The 24,547-nt window shown below is 40.2% G+C and overlaps 1 protein-coding gene and 1 long non-coding RNA gene across 3 annotated transcripts in view; both read left to right on the plus strand.

Annotated features, from left to right (window-relative positions):
* The window catches only part of Elp2 (elongator acetyltransferase complex subunit 2), a 37,118-nt gene extending 19,146 nt beyond the window's left edge, over positions 1–17,972 (plus strand). The window contains exons 13-22 of one of the 2 annotated variants that reach the window (XM_048363663.1): positions 1,123–1,317; positions 2,440–2,509; positions 3,000–3,095; positions 3,195–3,252; positions 4,146–4,218; positions 8,862–9,054; positions 10,968–11,089; positions 14,398–14,531; positions 15,462–15,575; positions 17,682–17,972. In XM_048363663.1, coding sequence (XP_048219620.1) covers positions 1,123–1,317; positions 2,440–2,509; positions 3,000–3,095; positions 3,195–3,252; positions 4,146–4,218; positions 8,862–9,054; positions 10,968–11,089; positions 14,398–14,531; positions 15,462–15,575; positions 17,682–17,835 — 1,209 coding nt within the window. In that variant the 3' untranslated portion in view covers positions 17,836–17,972. Of the gene's footprint in view, positions 1–1,122; positions 1,318–2,439; positions 2,510–2,999; positions 3,096–3,194; positions 3,253–4,145; positions 4,219–8,861; positions 9,055–10,967; positions 11,090–14,397; positions 14,596–14,789; positions 15,058–15,461; positions 15,576–17,681 lie in introns of those variants that run through there. The other variant, XM_048363664.1, reaches the window with a different exon arrangement.
* Positions 17,973–21,865: 3,893 nt separating this feature from the next.
* On the plus strand, positions 21,866–24,099 carry LOC125364205. Its single transcript, XR_007213441.1, has 3 exons — positions 21,866–22,131; positions 22,166–22,504; positions 23,023–24,099. It is a non-coding gene; the product is annotated as an uncharacterized LOC125364205 (long non-coding RNA).
* The last annotated feature ends 448 nt before the right edge of the window (positions 24,100–24,547 follow it).

Genomic DNA, 24,547 nt, shown 5'->3' on the forward strand with positions numbered 1-24,547 from the left:
GCCAGTCCTGGGGCTTGGACTCACGGCCTGAGCACTGTCCCTGGCTTCTTTTTGCTCAAGGCTAGCACTCTGCCACTTGAGCCACAGCGCCCCTTCTGGCCATTTTCTATATATGTGGTGCTGGGGAATTGAACCCAGGGCCTCATGTATATGAGGCAAGCACTCTTGCCACTAGGCCATATCCCCAGCCCTAGCATTCTTGGATAATAGGAAAATGCAGATTAAAAACATAGTGAGATACTGCTATATACCATCTAGATTGCTCGAAGTGAGGAATCCTGACAACAGTAGCCGGTGAGGCTACAGAATGACTGGAATTTTCACATATTGCAGACATCTCATGTGGAATGACCCAACCACTCTTGAAAATAGTTTGGCTTTTTCTTAAAAATGTCAACAATGTCCTATGTGCAATTCAGACAGTAATTTAAATTTTTAGAACTAGGGAAGTAAAAGGGAATATCAAAATCGAGAGACAAAGGATAAAAAGACAAACTACTCCAAAAGCAATACTTGCAAAACCATTTGGTGTAAACCAACTGAACAACTCATGGGGGGAGAGGGAAAGGCTAGTGTTCTACCACTTGAGTCACAGGGCCAGTTCTGTTTTTTTGGTGGTTAATTGGAGATAAGAGTCTCATGGACTTTCCTGCTCAGGCTGGCTTTGAACAGTGATCCTCAGAACTCAAACTAGGGGGCTGGGAATATGGCCTAGTGGCAAGAGAGCTTGTCTTGTATACATGAAGCCCTGGGTTCGATTCCCCAGCACCACATATATAGAAAATGGCCAGAAGTGGTGCTGTGGCTCAAGTGGCAGAGTGCTAGCCTTGAGCAAAAAGAAGCCAGGGACAGTGCTCAGGCCCTGAGTCCAAGCTCCAGGACTGGCAAAACAACAACAACAACAACAAAAAAAACTCAAGCTAGGATTACAGGCATGAGCTACCAGCTCCTGGGCCCAGCCCTTTTCTCTCAATATTTTGGAAATGGAGGTCAGCAAACTTTTCTGCCTGGGCTATCCTCAGATTGCTAGAATACAGAATACAGCTCAGAATACAGGCTAACAGTGCTTAGTGAAAACTGTTTTTTTAAACTTGTCATTCTCACTTGCCTCTTAATTCCCAGGTGACTTGGCATGAAATTGCAAGACCTCAGATTCATGGCTATGACCTGAAATGTTTAGCAATGATTAGTCGATTTCAGTTTGTATCTGGAGCGGATGAAAAAGTTCTTCGAGTTTTTTCTGCACCTCGGAATTTTGTGGAAAATTTTTGTGCTATTTCAGGGCAATCACTGAATCATGTGCTTTGTGACATAAGTGTGAGTATTCCTCTAAACATTTTACTTAACTCTAGTTTGTTTTTTTGTGCCAATACTGGGGCTTGAACTCAGGGCCTCATGCCCTAACTTAGCTTTTCTGCATTTAAGGCTGGTGCTCTACCACGTGAGCCACATCTCCACTTCTAGGTTTTTGCTGGTTAAGTGGGGATAAGATTCTCCTAGACTTGTGTGTCAGGGCTAGCCTCGAACTATGATCCTTAGGTGTCAGCCTCCTGAGTACTTAGAATCACAGGTGTGAATCACTACCAGCACCCAGATCCCTGCATTAAAGTTTAAATTATTAGAAACTCTTAGCATATGGTCATGTACTAGTTTTTTAATAGTTCATGGCTTTACATATAGTAACTTGATTGTTTTAAATGGCAAGATCTAGGCAGAGTACTACCTCTTCCATTAACACTGAATTTTAACAAATAGTTCTCAATTATTTAAATTTGTTTAATGAAAATACTACAAATGTATTTGCAGGAAGCTTCTATGTTCACTTGACTATCATCAAGAATGTGTGTATGAAGCTTTCTTGGTGGCAGACCTCTGGCCTTCTATCTACATTCTACTGTATTTCTTCTGAGACTCTGAACCCACTGATCTGTTAGGATTAGATGAATTTATGGATGAGAAGGTTCCTGATTTTATGAATTGGGCTGTGTCAGGGTTAGGGACTGGTTTTAGGACAGTAATTGCTCAGCATTGAATCTATCAGATTCAAGAAGTAGAAAATATAGTTCTCCCCATGGGTGGTCTTAAAACTGCTTTTCAGCATTTGTGAGCATTACTGTTTTGTAGTGTCTGAGGTAACAGTAACTTTTAGCATTTATAGCTTGCATGTCAGCTGGTCACCAGTGACTCATGCCTATAAACTTAACTGTTAGAAGGCTGAGGTCTGGAAGATCAAAGTTTGAAGCCGTCGTGGGCAGAAAAGTCTATGAGACTCCATCTACACAATAACCAGCAAAAAGCATGATTGGAGGTGGGACTCAAGTGGTAGGTAGAGCACCAGCCAAACAAGCATGAGGCCTTGAGTTCAAACCTAAGTACCACCAAAATAAAAACCAAACAAGCAAACAAAACATCTTACATGTCAAATTATTTTTATTCTAGCAAGATGGCAGTCTTCCAGAAGGAGCTACTGTCCCTGCACTGGGATTATCAAATAAAGCTGTTTTTCAGGGTAAGGCTTTGGTGATTGAACCCATAATAGTACTTGAAGCATTACACACTAGCATAATATGTATCCAGTGCTCACTACATTGTTTTAAAAATCACAATACGTCTGTCTGTCTTTAATATTTTATGATATTCAAAGTGTGTACACATGCAAACCACTGAAATAGGTTCAGCTTTCGAAGTGTTTACGGAGCACTATAATGATAGATATGAACCTGGGCTATGTGAATCTATTTATTGGGTAGTTTTAGACATGTGTTAAATGTCAGGTCAAAGAAAATGGAAGGAATCATTGTGGATTTCATTAATGCTTATAGGTATTTGTTTGGAAAATACTAAAAAAATAGAAATACCTTTGTGTGTGAAATCACGTGCACAGTTCTGAAATAAACGACGTGTTACTACTTTCTAATGGGTGGCCTTAGTACTGAGACAGTAATTGAATCATAAAGATAGTGACTCCATGCATGGTGTTGATGTGTTTTTTAAACTAGGAGATATAGCTTCTCAGCCTTCTGATGAAGAGGAGCTGTTAACTAGTACTGGCTTTGAGTATCAACAAGTACCCTTTCAACCTTCTCTACTTACTGGTAAGAAGTGACAAAAACATAATTTAATAAAAATCATTGGTATACAGAATAAAGTATTTTGTTGATGGCTACATGAGTGCTACTTATTTTTCTCTATAGAACCTCCCACTGAGGATCAACTTCTGCAGAACACTCTGTGGCCCGAAGTTCAAAAGCTGTAAGTCACAGTGTATTTTATCATAGTTAGTTTCTATCGTAGCCTGAGGTTTTTTATCCTCCTTACAGTTTGATTGTCTCTGTTACTTTCTCCTGTATACATTTTCTATACTCAATCATGTTTTCAGTGGTTATTCAGAGGGATAAGGATCAAATTATAATTTGTTGTACTATCAGCTGAGGTAGGAGATGAAACTTGAATGTTTACCTGATTGTTTGAATGACTTGTATTACTTTTATTTTTATTTTTATTTTTTTGCCAGTCCTGGGCCTTGGACTCAGGGCCTGAGCACTGTCCCTGGCTTCTCTTTGCTCAAGCCTAGCACTGTGCTACTTGAGCCACAGCGCCACTTCTGGCCATTTTCTATATATGTGGTGCTGGGGAATCAAACCCAGGGCTACATGTATACGAGTCAAGCACTCTTGCCATAGGCTATATTCCCAGCCCTTGTATTACTTTTAGAAAGCTGACATTTTTGCCAGTCTCCCTGTTTTGTTTTTTGTTTGTTTTTTTTTTTTTTTTTTTGGCCAGTCCTGGGCCTTGGACTCAGGGCCTGAGCACTGTCCCTGGCTTCTTCCCGCTCAAGGCTAGCACTCTGCCACTTGAGCCACAGCGCCACTTCTGGCCGTTTTCTGTATATGTGGTGCTGGGGAATCAAACCTAGGGCCTCGTGTATCCGAGGCAGGCACTCTTGCCACTAGGCTATATCCCCAGCCCCAGTCTCCCTGTTTTTAACCCCACATATTTACTTAGACAAAAAATGTTCTGTCTCTTAAAAAATTGTGGGTTCATAAAGAAATTGATATTACTCATTCTACTTTTTAATGTTTTGCAGAATAAGTATAGGCCAATTTACTAATACAGAAGTCATGCATTTTCTCTTTACATTTTAGATACGGACATGGTTATGAAATATTTTGTGTTGCTTGTAACAATTCAAAGACTCTACTTGCCTCAGCCTGCAAGGTAGGGAGTTTTACCTTTTTTCATAAGTTATTTGGGTCATGAATCTCCTGCAGGTTGATAGAGATTTCGGTAGAACGCTATGTGACGTGAAAGACCACTGGTGCTTGGTCTTCCTGAACCCTAACTTTCTCAACTTTCTCTGATGCTGTATGTCTTCAAAGCTGTCTTATTTATTTATTTTTTCCAGTCTTGGGGCTTGAACTCAGGGCCTGAGCTCTGTCCCTGAGTCTCTCTTGCTCAAGGCCAGTGCTCTACCACTTGAGACAAGCACCACTTCCAGCTTTTTCTGTTTATGTGGTACTGAGGAATCGAACCCAGGGCTTCCTGCATACTAGGCAAGCACTTTGCCACTAAGCCATATTCCTAGATATGTTTTATAATAATATTAGATTTAAGTACAATTTACCAAGATTACTGACAAGAATGCTCACATACACCGTTTTCTCTTGTGTTAGCATCATAACATCTGGAATATTTGGTTTTCAGCATCAGTTAACATTTGTCCTTTTTTTTTTCTACCTGTCTGATTGTTTCATGTTCATGAATGGAAATAGTTGATTGTTGCTGTTGGTTGTGGGCTTAAATTCAAGGCCTGGGCATTGTTCATGAGCTTTTTTGCTCAAGGCTAGTGCTCTACTACTTTGAGCCACAGCACCACTTCCAGATTTGGGGTGGTTGATTGGAGATAAGAATCTTATGGACTTTCTTGCCCAGGTTGGCTCCCAACCACGATCCTCAGTAGCTAGGATTACAGGTATGAGCCACTGGCTTCTTGCTAGTTGAATTTTGCAGTACAGGAGTTTGAACTGAATGCTTCCCACAGACAGGCATTCTACCATTTGAGCCACACTTGAGCCCTTTTCACTTTAGTTGTTTTGAGGATAGGACCTCATGTGTATGCCTGGTCCATTGTTCTCCACTCAATATGATCCTATTTAGGTTTTCCACATAGCTACAATTATGGGCATACACTACTGTATACATTTCTTTATTAGTCGAAATAGGGGTCTAGTAAACTTTTTGTTCCTGCTACCTGGAGCTGTGATTGTCTTGCCTGCAACTGCAGTCATTCTCATTGCTACCTTCCAAATAGCTAGGTTTACAAACATGAGCCACTATATCCAGAGTTTTATTGGTTGAGATGGGTGTCAAAAACTTTTTTTCTAGGTTGGCCTCAGACTGCAATCCTCCCATCTTTGCCTTCTAAATAACTGACTGTAGGCATGAGAAACTACACACAGCAAAATTGTTGCTTTTTGTATATTGATTATTTGTCCTGCAACCTTGGTAAAGTCATTTGTTAGTTTCCATAGCTTTATTATGGATACCAGATGATTTTCCACCCAGATGGTTATGTTCCCTATGAATGAAAATCTTTTCTTTCCCAGTAATATGTCTTAATATTTAATAGAACTGGTGACAGCAAACATATTTGTATTAGTTCTCATATCAGAAGCAAACATTCCTGTCTTTATTGAGAATGTTGTTTGCTGTAACTTTTTCATGGTTCATCTTTATCTGTTTCTAGAAGTTCCCTGCAGTTTCTAGTTATCTGAAAGTCTATCTGGTATGGCTGCTCAATTCTATAAATTCTTTCCTTCCTCTGTTTCTCTCTCTCTTTTTTAAAATAAATTTCATTGAATGATTTTTCAAAGCTGGTGAGCCAACTTTGCATTTCTAGAACCAAATTTCATCATAATGTATTATCTTTTTGCATATTATTGGGTTCTATTTACTAATGTTTTGTTAAACATTTTCAGTCATTTATGAAGGTTATTACACTTCAGTTTTCCTCACAATGGCCTCATTTTATTTTTGTGTAATACAAGCATCTTAGAAGTAATTCTTCCTTTACAATTTCTTGAATCATTTTTGTAGTGTTGACATAACTTTAAAAATTTTTCATACAATTCTCATGTAAAGCCAACTGATTCTGATGATTTTTGCAGAAAGGTTTTTAATTACATGTTAGTAGCTATTAATGAGGCTATTTAGATTATGTATATTCCTTGACTTTACTTTCATATTTAGCATCTCAGGAAACATATCTCTTTATTTGGTATTTCAAATTTACTGGCACAAAGTTTTCTGTAATATTGCCTTATGCTTTTAATAACCATAGAAACTACTTATGTCACTTTTATATTTCTGCTGCTGGTAATTTCTATTTTTTCCTCCTTTATGCTTTGTATTCGAATGGAGCATTCTGGAAATTGAACAGTTAATTGATGATTTTATATTTTCAAAGAACCAGTTTTTTATTTCACTGACTTTCTTTGCTATTGTTTTTCTTGTTTATTTTTCAATGATGTTTACTTGTCCTTATTTCTTTCTACTTAGATTGCATCTCCTCTTTGGTTATCTCCCTCTAAATACTGTTTTCAGGCTTACAGAGACATAACTTGATCAGACTACAATCATCCTGAGTCATAATTATTGTGATTGCCCCTGAGTAACTTTGATCTGTTTTTCCCAGCAAACTATAAAAGAAAACCAAAACCATTAGAGTATATGTGGAACTTTATGATCCAGAGCCTGATATTATGGGAGCCAGAATGTGCCCAACATTCTTGATAGTAGCTTAAGATAAAGGAGGAACATTTCTGCTGAGATGTAATCACTCTTGTCCTAACTCTTATAAGTTCCATTTTTCTGACTATGATCTTGAGAATCAACTGGTCTTGCTGCCCACAATCATGCCTCTGTCAGTGAGGCCCAGTAAAGTGCACTCTGGCTCCATCTGCCTTTTCTCCAGTCTCACAGCTCTTTATGGCAGGTGCTTATGTTTTGGGACCCAGATTTTTCAAAATAATAACTTCCATAAATTTAAGTAAGCTTTTAAAGTTCATACCCAATTTAAAAATAGTTTCTGACGGGCTGGGGATATGGCCTAGTGGCAAGAGTGCTTGCCTCGTATACATGAGGCCCTGGGTTCAATTCCCCAGCACCACATATACAGAAAACGGCCAGAAGTGGCACTGTGGCTCAAGTGGCAGAGTGCTAGCCTTGAGCAAAAAGAAGCCAGGGACAGTGCTCAGGCCCTGAGTCCAAGGCCCAGGACTGGCCAAAAAAACAAAAACAAAACCAAAAAAAATAGTTTCTGACTTCCTTTTGACTCAAGTCTTTTCTTTTTAAGAAACCTTTTTGGTTGTAGGGCTTGAACTCAGGACTTGTGGACTGTCTGGAGTGTTTTTACTCAGGGCTAGTGCTCTAGCACTTTGAGCCATAGCTCCATTTTTGGTTTTCTGGTGGGTAATTGTAGAAAAGAGTCTCACTTACTTTACTTCCCCAGGCTGGCTTTGAACCAAGATCCTTAGATCTCAGCCTCTTGAGTAGTTAGAATTTCAGGCATGAGCCACCAGCATCCAGCTTGATTCATCTAGGACCAGTGGGATATTTCAAAACATATCATTGAGCTTCCATATACTAAATGTTTTCTAAGTACTTTTCTTTATTGATTTCTGGTTTAGTTTAATTTTGGTCAGAGACCATACTATCACTTGATCCTTTTGAAACAAATCTCAGTTACTATCTACATTCAGTTGAAAATAATGTGTATTCTGTTCTTTTGGATGGACTGTTGTGTAACTAATTATATCAGGTTGTTAATATTGTTCAATGTTTTTATGCTTTCAGTTTTATTGAAAGTTGCATTTTGAAACTTTATGTCTTTTTCAACCATTTTATTTTTAAGGTGTTTATTTTATTTCAGTGGATTGTTTAGAGGTAACATACAACTGACTCTTGTTTTTTCACCTATTCTGTCAGTATTTTAATAGGAGTATTTGAGATTTCATTTATATTAATGTGAAAACTGATTGGATATAAGTCATCTTGCTATTTGTTTTCTTAGATCCATCTGTTCTATCTTACTTCTTTTGGATTACTTTTTATTTTGATTCCACTTTGGTTCTTCTGTTTGGCTAGTAAATATGTTTCTTTGAATTAGCATACCTATGTGGTATGCAGGTTTCATTGTGATATTTCCCTACATACATGCACACATATTTCCATACAAGTACACTGTGCACTGTGTGTATGTACGGAAACAATCCCACCACATGGTGGGAATACTTTTTCACCAGACATTTTCCTTTCTCTTGACAGTTTTCTTTTCTTCTTTGTAATGCAGTTCTGGTAACTCTAGTTTTTTTAAAAATTTGTTCTTCATATTAAAATGATCCTCATCATCTTTAAATAGTGTTCAAATGTTATATGTGCAGCATGTATCTTTTCGTGTGTGTGTGTGTGTGTGTGTGTGTGTGTGTGTGTGTATGTGTGTGTTTCAATCTTGGGGCTTGAACTGAAGACCTGGGTGATGTCCCTGAGCTGCTTTTGCTCTTGGCTAGTGCTCTATCATTTCAGATCTAGTGCCACATCCAGTTTTTGGTGGCTAATTGGAGAGAAGGGTCTCATGGACTTTCCTACCCAGGCTGGCTTTGAACCATGATCCTCAGATCTTAGCCTCTTGAGTAGCTAGGATTAGAGACATTAGCCACCAGTACCCAGCCTTTAGAAGTTTTTTGAGGTTCTTTTTTATTTTTTTCTTTTAAACAGCTATGTAAAGTATATATAGGAACAATATATTATTTTTAATGTTTTATTTTTGATTAACAGCTTTATGTTTCCCGTGTGTCCCACAGGCAGCTAAGAAAGAGCATGCGGCCATCATTCTTTGGAACACTACATCTTGGAAACAGGTGCAGAACTTAGTTTTCCACAGTCTGACGGTCACCCAGATGGCCTTCTCACCTAATGACAAGTTCTTCCTGGCTGTTTCCAGAGATCGAACCTGGTCATTGTGGAAAAGGCAGGACATAAACTCACCTGAATTCGGTAAAATAGCTTTTGACTGGGCAAGTTACTAGTAAAGGAGTTATGTCCATCATCTATGCATTAAGCAGCCGTGTGACAAAGAAAAGTAGATAGGTAACAAGGTGCTGGCAGAGCCCTGTGCTGTGATGGAGCCTTCAATAACTAAGGGAGACTTAGGCTTCCTAGAAAGATATAAATAATTGCAGGTGATTTGAGGTTTACTTCTTTTTTTTTTGGCCAGTCCTGGGCCTTGAACTCAGGGCCTGAGCACTGTTCCTGGCTTCCTTTTGCTCAAGGGTAGCACTCTGCTACTTGAGCCACAGCGCCACTTCTGGCCGTTTTCTGTATATGTGGTGCTGGGGAATTGAACCCAGGGCCTCATTATACGAGGCAAGCTCTCTTGCCACTAGGCCATATCCCCAGCCCGAGGTTTACTTCTTGTGGTTGTATATTCAGTATGGCATGTGTTTAGCCATCTCGATATATGTTCAGACATCTGCATGTAGGAAATTAAATTCTGCAAATAATTATAGAATGTAGCCACTAAAACAAATGAATCCTGAGCTAGGATTTTCTAGGAATGAAATAATGAAGATGTAATTAAGTAGTTTCTTCTGTCTAAACTGGTTTATAAATGTAGTAAGATTTTAAATTAGGGCACTTATGGGAGACAATTCTTCACAGGCTTTTCCTACCCTCCTCTGTCACATTGGGAAGGGCTGGTTAGGCATGTGTCTGGATAATGTGGCCCCAGGCAAGTTGTTATTCTCTGCAGTCTGCTCAGAGCCAGGCATAAGTTTTTAAAAGAAAAGAATAAAAGCTTTGTATTGTTAAAGTCTGTGTACCATTCCCCTAGTTCCTTCTGGTTCCTGAATTTTAAAGAACATTTAAAATGTATTTGTTTCATTTAAGCCCATGTTTTTATTTTGTGTTGATATGACTTGTATTGTATTTGATCAGTTGATATTTCTATTCCTTTGAGAATAGGGACTACCTTGCTTCTATAAAATATACTCAGAAGTACGTGTTAGCATAGACTACAGATGTTTCCTGAATTCAGATGGTTTGATTTAGGAATTGCTCAGCTTTGCAGTAGACAAAAGGTGACATGCATCTGGTAGAAACATACTTGAAATCTTTGAATTTTATCTTTACCTGTGCTAGCCATTCAGTGCTGAACAATGGCGGCACAATGCAGCTCCCAGCAGCTGATCACAGAATAAAGCATCAGCTCTCTATATTCTGCTATGTTGCTAAGCATTCATGTTTGTTGGGTTGATATATTAAATATATTTTTGACTAGACAGTATTTTCACTTTTCAGTTGATTTGTCAGTACATAACACAATTGTAAGTTGGGGAACATCTATGTTTTCTTTAGCATCACTAGTGATTACCTGACATGCAATTCCTTTGAAAAGTTAAAGTGCTATAAGTAACATATGTACTCATTTCTGTGTCTTTTTGGATCTTAGATGAATGAATCTACTCCCTTTGTTTCCTCATAAGCAGTTACATGTTATAGGTTTGGCCCATTTAAAGGCTAGAAGTTACCTTACAGGGAAAATTTTTCTTAAGATCCATGCTTCTCTTCTCTCCTCCCTTTTTTCTTTTTTCCTTCCTTTCTGTTTTTGCCCTCCATTCCTTCCTTTTGTTTCAGGCTTCTCTGAGAAGCATCGATTAAATTCTTTCTTGGCCATCTAGGAACTGTTTACTGTCAGTCACTTTTAAAGAGTGGCTGCTCGATATAGAAACTTATCCCCTACTAGAAGAACAGCTATGTGTACATAGCCTTCTGGTGAGGGGTCAGTTACAAAAGTGAACATATGGAAATCAGTTACTAAGTTGTACAGTATATTTTGCCCTTAAGCAGGTCTGTCTAACAGGTAAACAGTTCTCTCTGCTTTTTAAGTACTGTGTACATGTATTTTTCAGATCCAGTTTTCAGTCTGTTTGCCTTCACCAACAAAATCACTTCTGTGCACAGTAGAATTATTTGGTCCTGTGATTGGAGTCCTGATAGTAAATATTTCTTCACTGGAAGTCGAGACAAAAAGGTACTTTTTTAAAAACTTAATATATTTTTCAAATGTAAACTAACATTTTTACAGGCATGATTAAATAGAAACACAAAATACTGTCTTTCTGATACAACTTTTTTGTGTGTATGCTGGTTCTGGGGCTCGAACTCAGGACCTAGTGCTGTTACTTTTTTCTTTTTCAGTCAATTTTGGTACTCTATCATTGAGCCAGACCTTCTCTCTGGCTTGTTTGCTGGGTATTAAGAATGAGACTCATGGATTTTTCTGCCTTTACTGGCCTCAAACTGTGATCCTCAGATCTCAGCCTCCTGAGTAACTAGGATTATAGGTGTGAGCCACCAGGACCTAGCTTCAGATATAACCTTGAAAAATGAGTCCACAAGCCATATACATATGTAAGGCTTTTCTTACTTGTTAAATTCCACAAATATATTTCTTTGAAATATTAAAAATATGAAGAGAACTTTCTAACACATACATTTTAAGGAAGAGAAGGCAGAGCTTGCAAAATAATTCCCAGTTTTCTGACTCATATTTTTATAAACTTGAGCACCTTTCTAAATGAATATTGCTATATTTTTTTATTCAGAGATAGACGAGGGTGGATCATAACCAAAGGCTAAAAGTCAAAAACAGCTAGCTAAATATATATATATATATACGTAAATATATATATATACATACGTATATATATACACACATATATATATTTGTGTGTGTGTATATATATATATGTATGTATATATATATTTTTTTGGTCTATCATGGGGCTTGAACTCAGGTCCTGGGCACTGTCCCTGGGATTTTACGCTCAAGGCTAATGCTTTACCAGTTTGAGCCTCAGTGCTACTTCTGGTTCCCTGAAGTAATTGAAGATAAGAGTCCCACAGAGGGAGGGGGGAATGAAGGAGGAGGTAACAAACAGTACAAGAAATGTAATCAAGGCCTAACATATGAAACTGTAACCTCTCTGTACATCATTTTGACAATAAATAAGTTAAAAAAATAAAAGAGTCCACAGACTTTCCTGTCCAGGTTGGCTTCAAACAGCTATCCTTAGATTTTTGGCCTTCTGAGTAACTAGGATTATAGGCATGAGCCCTGGTGCCCAGCACTAGTTATGTTTTGTTTTTTTTTCCATCCCGCTTAAATTTTTATTTCATGGATTCTTTATAGCACAACAACAACAACAAAAATGCTGTCTTTGCTGCCACAGTTCACATTATAAATAAATTTACAAACAATTACATTAGAAATATTTATAAAAGCCATGTTTTTTTTTGTTTTTTTTTTTGGCCAGTCCTGGGCCTTGGACTCAGGGCCTGAGCACTGTCCCTGGCTTCTTCCGGCTCAAGGCTAGCACTCTGCCACTTGAGCCACAGTGCCACTTCTGGCCGTTTTCTGTATATGTGGTGCTGGGGAATCGAACCCAGGGCCTCATGTATATGAGGCAAGCACTCTTGCCACTAGGCCATATCCCCAGCCCCACAAAGCCATGGTTTTTCATACAAAAAATATCCACACAAAATTTTTCTTCTACACAAAGTATCAAGACTCTTTTGGCTTTTTCAGCATAATGTTCAAAAGCACTAGAGATTTAACTTGTACCTTAAAATGAGCCAGTTAGAAATGGCTTTCCACTTATATACCAAAAAAAAATTAAGAATTAAAGCAATGCTATGAGTTCCTTAAAAAGAACACACAGGAAAAAAAAATAAAAATTAAAAAAAATAAGCCCCCAAAGTAACAACACGCACATTGGTTCAAAAGCATGGTATTAAGGCAGCTCCTAGAAGAATCTTTGTTTTAATGAAGTTTGTTTCCATAAAGTCAGCAACCATTCCCATTAAAAAAAATTTGTGTGTGTGTGTGTGAATACCAGGACTTGAACTCAAAATCTCAAACTCTCACTCAGACTAATTATGTTTTTGGATATGGCTTTACTCTTGTTTTCTGGGAAATGTCTTATTCTCTCGAAAATATCTTCTCTTTTTCTCTGCAACTGCTACAGACAAGAGGTTTTTTTTTTTTTTTTTTTTTTGGCCAGTCCTGGGCCTTGTACTCAGGGCCTGAGCACTGTCCCTGGCTTCCTGCTCAAGGCTAGCACTCTGCCACTTGAGCCACAGCGCCGCTTCTGGCCGTTTTCTGTATATGTGGTGCTGGGGAATCGAACCTCGTGTATCCGAGGCAGGCACTCTTGCCACTAGGCTATATCCCCAGCCCCCAGACAAGAGGTTTTAAGGAAGCTTAGCATTTCTTTTTCCTTCTCATCATGCGTATGATACAAATTACTAGAGCAAGACCTGTTAGAGGCCTTGGTGTCATTCAGGTTAAACAGTACCAGTCTCTCTTTCTCACAGGCCAATACTTCTGTTTATTTGCCTATTTCTTGCTGGCACTGATTGATCCATGCTGAGGAAGCTGCACTGCCTCTGCTCTCCATACTCAAACCCAGCAGAAGGTGGCCCAGTCATACTGTCAAGGATTTAGGAAGGCTGAAGTAGACCAAGAAGTATTTGCCATACCTTCTCATAAGTGTATGTGCTTTTGCTGGCTTGGTCAGAGGCTTCTGCACAGAATCTTTCATTGGTCCATGTTTTATAGCCATTGTCCATTTCACTTCCCTCTCCTTTTCTTTGTTAGCAGTTACACTCATGAGGCCTGAGGTTCCAGAGAAACCTCAGGTCTGTGAGGAGTATCAAGGCACTGTCCTCCTGAGGAGTGATGTATGAGAGGAACTAGAGATTTAATTGGTGTCTATATATATATATATTTTTTTTTTTTTGTGGCCAGTCCTGGGGCTTGGACTCAGGGCCTGAGCACTGTCCCTGGCTTCTTCTTGCTCAAGGCTAGCACTCTGCCACTTGAGCCACAGCGCCACTTCTGGCCGTTTTCTGTATATGTGGTGCTGGGGAATCGAACCCAGGGCCTCATGTATACGAGGCAAGCACTGTTGCCACTAGGCCATATACCCAGCCCCGGTGTCTATACATTTTGAGTAACCTCCTAGGGAGGTGTATGTGCCCTCCATGAAGACATGGCTGCTAGAATTTCACTGGGTCTGTGGGGAGGCAATAGGCCAACATACTTAGGTAGTTGAGGTCTTAAGAGATTGGTTTCTGCCACAACATGGCAGATACCACAGTGATGATGCTTAAAATGCCCTGAAGTTTTGAAGCAGCATAAATAGTGTAAGAGCAGTGTAAGAGATTTTAAAATATCAGAGCAGGTATTTTTCACCATGCTATCAGAACTCATACTTACATAGAAATGTTTCAATAAAAAAAAACAACAACAACCTTACAATGTGATCTTTCTGTCAGGTGGTCGTCTGGGGTGAGTGTGACTACAATGAAGACTGCATTGAAAACAGCATCGGCCCCTGCTCCTCGGTCCTGGATGTGGGTGGGGCTGTGACTGCTGTCAGCGTCTGTCCAGCCTTTAACTCTTCCCAAAGGTCAGTCTCTGTGGGGCCTGGTTTCATATTTCTTTGAAGAGTACTGCTAGTTTGTCAATATCAGTTTATTTGTTTTGTTTTTGTTGCCAGTCCTGGGGCGTGGACTCAGGGCCTGAGCACTGTCCCTGGCTTCTTTTTGCTCAAGGGTTGCACTGTACTTCTTGAGCCACAGCGCCACTTCCGGCTTTTTTGGCTTCATGTTATACAAGGCGAGCACTTTACCACTCACTAGGCCATATTCCCAGCCCTCAATATCAGTTTAATTCTTGTGTTCACATTGCTTCTGAATTGTTATTGTTTTGCAATATGTGGGTTTCTTATAATAGTTTTTAAGTTTATGTTCCTCAGTGATTCAGATTGCTGAAATACATATTGGTGTGATTGAAGGTTCTTATTTCCCCAACTACAGAATCATAGTGTTTTCTCTGTAGAAAGCCCCTGTGATAGATCAGGGGTCCTGCTAGCCAGCTGAGAAAGCACTAACTCATGGGTTTTTCCAGCCAAGGACAGAGGAAAGCCTATGTTCTCTTTCTGGCTCCTTTAAGACACAGTGGAACATCAGTTTGTATCCTGGGACAACATATTTTTTTGTGTTTTTTTTTTTTTTTTTTGCCAGTCCTGGGCCTTGGACTCAGGGCCTGAGTGCTGTTCCTGGCTTCTTTTTGCTCTAGGCTAGCACTCTGCCACTTGAGCCAGAGCGCCACTTCAAACCGTTTTCTATAAATATATATGTGGTGCTAGGGAATGGAACCCAGGGCTTCATATATATGAGACAAGCACTCTTGCCACTAGGCCATATTCCCAGCCCTGGGCCAACATCTTTAAGTTGGGGACAGTTGGGACACTGTGAAGAACTACTTTAGAGGTGTGATGGAGATAGCAGTAATTCATGCTTCATTAATCACTGTCCTTTCCTTCCCTTAAAAACAGATACGTGGTTGCAGTTGGATTAGAGTGTGGTAAGATTTGCTTATACACCTGGATAAAGACTAATCAATTGCCAGAACTAAATGACTGGAACCAGTGTATAGAAACAAGCCTAAGGTATTTGCTTCCTACATTTGCTTCTATCAAATTTGATTAGATAGATTAAGTAGAGTTGTTGAGTAGCAAATTTAATTCCCTGTTTTCTTCCACAAAAGCACAGATCTGTATCTTTGATGCTTGCTACTAAGTATTACTTCCAAAGTTGTTATTTACTATATAATGTAGGACTTGGTTTTTCAAGTTGCCTGACCAACTTGCTTGATTGCTTTTACAAACCCATATGAGATAAGGGTAGTTGTTTTTGTTTTTGTTGTTTTGTTATTTGTTGAACTTCTTTTGCTCAAGGCTAGTGCTATAACACTTGAGCCACAGTCCCACTTCCGGCTCTGTGTATGTGGTACTGAGAAATCGAACCCAAGGCTTCATGCATAGTAGGCAAGCACTCACCACTAAGCCACATTCCTAGCTATGAGAGCAGTTTTATCCTGTGTTTTAGAATTTGAATACAACCGATTCGTAAAATTTCATATAAACTGGTGTGATATTTGGAAATAATGTAAATTGTGCTTTGCTAGCTATATTTATAATTGAACAGATACTATAATGGCATAAACTTAGAGCATTCCTTAAGGCTCCTGTATCTGGCTTTCAAGCACAGCTAGTGCTTTCTGCCCTGTGTACCTGGGCACAGGTATCCATTACTGCACCTAAGTTCTTCCACTGAGATAGAATGTAATAGACTTCTCTGCCTTGGCTGGTCTGGGACCATGATTTAGCCCCTTTCCCCTGTGAGTCTAGGATGCCAGATGCATGCTCCCATGCCATGCAGTTGTTTGAGAAAGGGCCTCAAGGGGTCTTGAGAAGGGCTTCCTTCTGATCTCATCCTCCCAAGTAGCTGGAGACTGGAGTATGGCTAGAAGGTCATGTGTAATCTTTGGTACTCCTCTTATTCTGTCAGTAAGTCATTAGAATCATTCTATATCACCCATCCCATATTCTTAAGCTTCCTCACTTTTGTTCTATGTGTATTATAACAAATATAATTTAAAATACAATTCCACATACAATTTTGTGATGTTGGTGAATGGCTTAATGGCGAGAGATTTGTGAGCACATGTCTTTCATCTGTTTTCATATCAGCCAAGCATGTTCATGTGCTTTGTAATTCTTGTTTTGTATTACAATTAGATTCTGCCTACTCTAGCTCTCATGGTTTTGCTCCCATCTCTTTGTTGCTGCATTTAGCAGTTGAAATAGCTGGTGCTCTTTTCTTGCTGAAGAGAGAAATCCATTAATTCTACATATGTAGTCTATCATTTGAAAATTATTCTCTTCTTGGGCTCCCCTTGCTTCTCTTTTTCTTCCTTTTACATTGCTTATACACTGCCCAAAAGCCAGAAGTGGAGCTGTGGCAAAAGTGGTAGAGCACCAGCCTTAAGTGAAAAAGTTTAGGACAGTGTATAGGCCCTGACTTCAAGTCCCAGTACTGGCATCAAATAAATAAATAAAATGAAATAAAATGAAAACTGAAGATCTCATGGACTTTTTGTACCTGGCTGGCTTCAAACTACAATCTTCAATCTCCTTCTCTTAAGTAGCTAGCCCAGTTTTCCTTTTTACCCTGAGAGTACATATGGTGACAGAGACTTCTGAAAGTGTAAAGTGAACTGTGGTATTGTTTTCAGTGTTTACTACTTTAAAACCTACTTAACACTTTCAGCTTATTTTGTTTTGGGAATGTACTTTGCAGGTTAAGTTTATCGAAGATAGTGAATTTTCATGGAGATTTATTACTAATAAATGCTCAGAAAAAGATACAGTAACATCTGAAACACTGGTTTTGTCATTTCATAAATTAATCATTAAAACACCATTCAACAGAAATTCAGTGTCTGTTTCTTGCTCTTTTGGTGTTAGAGGCCAGTAAGATATTTCATCTGATGATTTTAAAAATAGAGTAAGATATTTTCTGGGTTAAAATAAAGTTGCTAAAGTATTACTGATGGTATTAAAAACCAATACATTTTAATTTGGGGATTTTTTTTTACTTCCATTCACATTTCCACTATTAGTAAGAGTATACAAGTACATTAATATGTGGGTAGGCACCTGGTAAAGTAGTGTGTAGTTGTGGTTTACATTAATTCTTTGTCTTGCTTTTAGCCAAAGTCATACACTTGCGATCAAAAAATTATCCTGGAAGAATTGCAATGGAAAAGCCAAACAGAGTGAAGAAGGTGGTGATTGGCTTCACTTGGCAAGTTGTGGTGAAGATCACACTGTGAAGATATACAGAATTAACAGATGTGCACTGTGATGGACTTAGAACCACCCACAATCATTGGTGTCTTAAAATGCTCATGTAAATAGTCCACCTTTATGTACTTCATGATTGAATTAAGTTTCATTTGTAAATGAACCTAATCGAGATTCTAGACCCTTTAAAATCTGATGATCTGATCTGATGATCTGATGATGAAGAATCAAAGGATTCTTTTCTGTTATATAATATATGCACAGATATCCAGAACTTTGTTTATACTTTTCTGAGATTCTTTGAATTGCCTCTGTGTGTTCCAGAATAAGAACATTTTTTTCTTCCTGACCAAATTTGCCTGGTTTTTGTTCTTTTTGGGTCTTTTTATTTGCCTCCTTGTCTTAGTCCATTTTGTGTTGCTGTAACAAAATCAGGCTGGATACTTTATAAAGAAAGGAAATTTATGAAACTCAGAGCTATGGGGGTCCATGGCCCTGGCCCCGGTATCTGCTCTGCACTGGTGATGGTCTCGTGGCAGATAAAATCACAGTGGTCTTTCTTCACATGGTCAGGCTGGTACTCAGAACAATACCATCCCATGAGAATGCACCTCATGGAGAATGCACCCTGTTAGAAAAGTAGTATTTCCTCTTACAGGCCTTATTACCTCCCAGTAGGCCCCACTTCCTAAAAGTTCAGGCACTTCTCAACATGAATATCACCACATGGGGGACCAAAATTCTGCTCATTGAGCCTCTGAGGGACACACTCAAACAACATGCAGACCACAGCATTCTCCTTAGGATCCTTAAAATTTTTTTCTTTTCTTTTTGGTCGGTCATAGGGCTTGAACTCTGGGCCTGGGTGCTGCCCTTGAGCTTTTCAGCTCAAGGCTAGCACTCTACCACCTGAGCCACAGTACCATTTCCAGTGTTCTGGTGGTTAATTGGAGATAAGAGTCTCACAAATTTTGCTGCCCAGGCTGGCTTTGAACTGCAATTCTCAGATCTGAGGCCCAGCTTTCTTCAACAAATTTTATTGCCTTCTTTAGAGGGAAGACATGGAAAATAAAAAAGGAAGCCCATATTATTTATATTGTAACATTCTTTGTAAACAAGCATACCACACTTAGTATTTTAACTGTTTTGACCTGTTCTTCCTAGTATATACAGTCATTCTAGAAATCTGTCATGCTGCCCTTTCCTTTATGCTGTAAAGGCACATAGTTTCTTCTTTTAGGGACTTACTTAAAGTACAATATCCTGACATTTAAACCGATAGATTTAATTGCCAAGAAATGAGTTCCAAGTCATCTGACATTCTGTGCTAACTGAAGCCAGGAGAATGCAGGATGTGTATTCCCAGGGAGGAGGCAGAGGGAAGAAGAGAGCAATGGAAACTATGTTGGGTGTGCCAGCTGCGGGTTAGGCATAGGTCAGGACAAGTGGAGATTGGGATTTGTGAACGGACAGGTTAGGAGAAGATGGGAGTTCTCAGAGGTACCCTGAGACTGCTGTTTAAGTGCCACTTGCCGCATCCTGGCTTAGATACAATTGCACCTGGTGGGAGTTTATGCCATTAGTTAGCATATGTTTTTTCCAAAGGAGTTTAGTCACACCTTCTAAATAGAAGTTCCTTTTTGTACAGTAGGGGTATTGTGTGAGTTTAATTACATATGTAATTTAAAACATTTTTAGTAGCTACTTAAGGAAACAGGTGAAATTGTTTTAATGCCACATTCCTTTAATATATATCCAAAATGCTATATCAGTTATTGTCGACCTTCTATGGGTTCCACATCCACTGATGAACCAATAATGTATTGAAAGTGTTTGAGGAAAGTTGAATCTCTTCTTAATGTATGCAAACTTGTTCTTGTGGTTATTCTCTGACAAAAGAACAACTACATAGCATTTATATTGTTTTTGGCATTATATATAATCTTCAATTTATTTAAAGTATATGGGGGCTACATTCAATTACTGTATCCTTTTACAGAAGGGTTTTGAACATCCTTGGAATTTGGCATCTGTCAGACTCTGGAATTCTAGACTATTATCTTGCCTTATGCCCTCAGCTGGGGGGGTGATGAGCATGTGTGTACCAAAGCAGTATCTGCTAAAAACCTGGCTCACATTGCCCCACAGGGTTTGTTGTGATCCGAGTTTATGCAGGATCCCCCAGCAGATTTAGTACCTAATTTAGTACCTTTTTCAGCATAGAACTCAACTCAAAGCAGGGCTTACCTTGGAGAGATGGAATGCCCAACTATCTGAAGTTGTTCTGGAACATCTTCAGTAATCACTTGTGCAATGCCATTCAGTAAGTGTTCAAGTGCAGAATCATTCATTTACTCTAGAAATCCTGGCAACACTAGAATCCTAGGCTTTCTAGAAGAGACCATCCCTTAATGACCTCTGATTATCTGCTGAGCTACTCACGTGGTTCATGAGAGATGGTTTCAGAATGCTCCAGATACTCCTGCCTTTATTAAATTTGTACATGTATCAGTCACCTGGCAGGCAGGTTAAAACAGATTGCTGGGCCTTAACGCTAGGGGGTTTGTATGGGGGGGGGAGGTGAGCTAAGACTTTGCATTTATTTCTTCCAAGTTCAATGTGAGTCAAGTGTCCGCTGGCTGGCAGTAACAGTGTTACAGGGTAGCACCATAATTCTCAGTTCTCAGGCCAACCTCATAAATATACTCCCCATGGTTAGGACCTCGAGTCATTGAACAAACTTCAGGTGGTTGTGATGGACCCTAAAGCTCTTGTGAAACACTGCAGCACAATTAGTCACTCTAGAACATGGGCTTTGTTATGATGATTACCACAAGTGTGTGACTGACTCCTATGGTTGGGGTCACTATCGTCTGGTATCTTCCCCCCAAATAGGCTTTTATGACTCTTTGTGTAATAATCCATATGGCACAATACCTTGTGGGCACTGGCAAAGTACTGGGAGCAGGAGACTCTACTGCCCTGTAGCTGCCCAGTTCCTGGCTTCATGTGGTCTTTACTGAATAGGCAGGGTTTCTGATGATGGATCACCTTTAGCTCCTAGCAAACTAAGAAAGTAAATTTAGACAAAGGCCATCTCCATGCCTTGCCCAGGCAGAAGGATCATATCTAAGAAGACAGGCCCTTGAGAACCAGGCAGTGGCTTTATGAGAAGGGAACTTGGATGGATCTGGGGACAGCTTTGGGCCACTTGGTGTCATCAGTGGGTAAAGCTAGTCACCTTAACTGCCTCAAACTTCAAGGAAGTTTCTTGGAAGTCCTGCACATTGCTGCCCAATCTCTTTGGCTATACCAAGCATGGAGAGAAGCTAGGAAATGAAACAAAGCATGAAAGAATGCTTGTCTGATACCCCAGATATAATTAGACACCACTCATTTGTTTTTGTTGCTATTCTGTCCTCTGGGTGTGAGCTTTGTCCCACGGCTTTCCCTCCTGACTTTATAAGAAAGGAGCAAGCAGATCCTGAGATTACATACTTCCTTGCTGTCAGTGGGGAATCTCTAAACATGAAGACTATACTGATGGGACCATCTCTTAACTAATCACAGAAAGAAAGAGAAAGCCACACTGAGTGGCTTGCCTACCTGAGCTAACAAGGGCTGTGAGATGACTTGTACTGGACTTGGAGGCAGGGCTGGTCCCTTAGGTACCTCATGGCTGGGTCTGTCCAATGCAAGAGCAGAGGGGCAATGGTTGCTGGATGGGCAGACAATGCAAGCTCAGTGTACAAGCCACTGAAGCCTAAGTATGAACATCAGCTGGCTCCCCTACTCCCTCTTTTCCTTCCTTCTTTCTTTCTTTTCTTTTTTCTTTTTCTTTCTTCTTTCTTCTTCCTTCTTTCTTTCTTTCTTTTCTTTCTTTCTTTCTTTCTTTCTTTCTTTCTTTCTTTCTTTCTTTCTTTCTTTCTTTCTTTCTTTCTTTCTTTCTTTCTTTCTTTCTTTCTTTCTTTCTTTCTTTCTTTCTTTCTTTCTTTCTTTCTTTCTTTGCTTTCTTTGGCCTCATATATGTGGGGAAAGCACTCTACCTCTGAGCTACGCCCTCAGTGTTAGAGTTAGATAGAGATGGTTTTCTTTTTATCCATAGCATCTAGCACAATATATGGTAACATTTACAGAATTCTCGTCTGAATAGATTGAGAAATACATATGGGGGGAGGATTGGTGAGGGGAGTATTCTAATGTTATCTGCAGTCAGCCAACAGAATAACTTTTTCCCCCAGCCTTAGTGACATAAAAAGTTGGGGGCAAAGAGCAAGAGGGAGATGAGATGTCCACACAGAAATGACCAGGGTGAGGTTGTCCTGCCCCAGTGGACCTGCCCCTAAATGAACTCAGGGTTAAGCCAAACTCTCAAGAAAACAACTTTTGAGAGAGATGCTTGCTTTTGGACCCACCCATCCTCTCTGTGGTCTGCCAGTACTGTTGGGGTTTTGTTGTCTTGAACATTATGAATATTAATATAATGGGTTCTTTTTTCCAAGTATGTCATGATTCCAAGCTGTCCTTTTAGCTCCTATTCATAGCAAAGGTCTTGAATCACTCCAGGGGAGGGAGCTTCCTGGCTTCTGATCTTTCTTTCCACTGCTCTTAAATTGCCTCTACCAAGCACTTTGCTAGGCTTAGACAAAAACCTGTTCCTCTGCTGTGGAGTTCCACTCCCTCTTCTGATTTCCTGCTACTCTGATACTACAGGTTCTTCTGTTAGAAAGGTTTAGGCAAGTCACAGCAGAGGATCACAAGAGCCCAATAGCTATACCCTTATGATCACATAAGATGATGCTAAGTGAAATGAACTCCATTTTATGGAAATGATTGTTATATCACAGTTGTAACTACTTTCAACATCCCATGTGTATCTGTAGTTTCTACTATTGATGACGTTCTTGTATCACCTTCTTGTGATTGTATCTACACTATCTCTGTAATCGTATCTGAGTATATTGGAAACCGTGTATACTGGTATTAGAATTAGGAAATTGAAAGGGAATACCAAAATTGAGAGACAAAGGGTAAAATAAGAGAAACAACAACAAAAGCAATACTTGCAAAACTGTTTGGTGTAAGTGAACTGAACACCTCAGGGGGGGAAAGAGGGAGGGGGGAGGGGGGTATGAGGGACAAGGTAACAAACAGTACAAGAAATGTATCCAATGCCTAACGTATGAAACTGTAACCTCTCTGTACATCAGTTTTATAATAAAAACTTTAAAAAAAAAAGAAAAAAAAGTATGCATTTCACTGTAGCAGGAAATACTAAATTAGTTTTATTATCTGACCAACTTTTAGCCTTTTTGGAAACACCCATTACCACAGCCTGATAATTTAGCAAGAAGTTTGATTCATAATTGCAGTCTCTCTTCCCTCCTGCATACTTACTTCAAGATTGCGGCAAAGGGCTGGCCATTGGGGCACCTCTACCCTTCCTCGCCATTTAAGAGTTGGCCATTATGATGCAGCTGCCTTTCTCTGTGTCCACATAAGTCACCACACATCACCCTTAACCAGTAAGTTCAGTTGCTATTCCTTCTAACTGGCCACTTACTCCCAGATACTGCCAAGGTGTCATCCTTTAGCTGTTTTGTTTGGGTTTTTTTTTTTTAACCCCTTTAAGGCCACTCACTGTTCTTAAGGTTCTTCCCTCTTCCCTGAGCTTCTGAGGTGTCCTGCCCACAGCCCTCCAAATGACTTATGTCTCCAATCCCAGATGTTCTGTCCTTCTTGAATCCTGGGTCTATATTACCACTTAGATGTGTCTATGTACTGGGGCTGGAGGAGTTCTCAAGAGGTGGAGCACCTGCCTTGAGTTCAAATCTTTCAATGAAAGATGTCCTAATGGGAGCTCTGCAATCACCTCCTTCCATATACAGGATCCTCCCATATCCATTCAGCCTCCCAGGCACAACACCAAGTCACTCTGAGCCAATCCTCCACAGGCTCCATTTGTGCTTGAATCATTTCTGTACGGCTAGGTCTCAGCTGTACCTCGCCAGGACTCACAGTCATCTTCTGACGGGCAGGCAGCAGTGGGGAGATAGCTCGCAGGCGGGCCGCCATCATCAAGTATCTCACAGCATCTGTGGTCCACTCCCTGGGTGCCCCAGGCCCTGGACATCGCGCGGGTTGTGAGATTGGGGTATGGCGCCCTTTCTACTCTGTCTCATCATGGCACCCCTGAGCTCTAGGCTTGGGTCCTCTACCAAACCTGCATCTGAACTTCTACCGCCCATCTGATGGCCTCCTTCCCCCTTCTGGTTCGGCGCTGCTGCCTTCCCAAATTTGGTTCCTCATTGAATGCCTTGCCTGGGTTCATTTTACCTGGTCTCCGGCCACGGCATTCTGCGCACCTGGGATCCCGCACCTGGGGTCGCACTGAAGCTTCTACCCACTCTCCAGCCGCTGCCATTCTTGCTCTATTTGGTGTACCTGTCACCTCCAGACCCCGCCATTTCCCGCGAGTGGGTTCGTCGGGCCATCGCGCTTGCGGGAACGGCACCTGGGGACGCGGTCGCGCCGACCCAGCCACCCTGAATGCAGGCTGCAGGACGGAACAGAGGAGGAGCTTTTGCCGGGGTCGGTGGCACCCCAGTTCCGGAGTCCAACCTTGATCAGCCCTGAGAAACATTTTAAACAGCCCCAGTCACTTTCCTTTTCTACCCTTTGCTCAGCTAGCTTCATTCTTGGCAACACCAAGTACAGGCCTCATTGGGGCGCAGCGTGCCAGTAAAAGACCTGCCCCATCCCAGGACTGGTCC

This window comes from Perognathus longimembris, chromosome 15 (genome assembly GCF_023159225.1).
Source record: "Perognathus longimembris pacificus isolate PPM17 chromosome 15, ASM2315922v1, whole genome shotgun sequence".
NCBI classification, from domain to species: domain Eukaryota; kingdom Metazoa; phylum Chordata; class Mammalia; order Rodentia; family Heteromyidae; genus Perognathus; species Perognathus longimembris.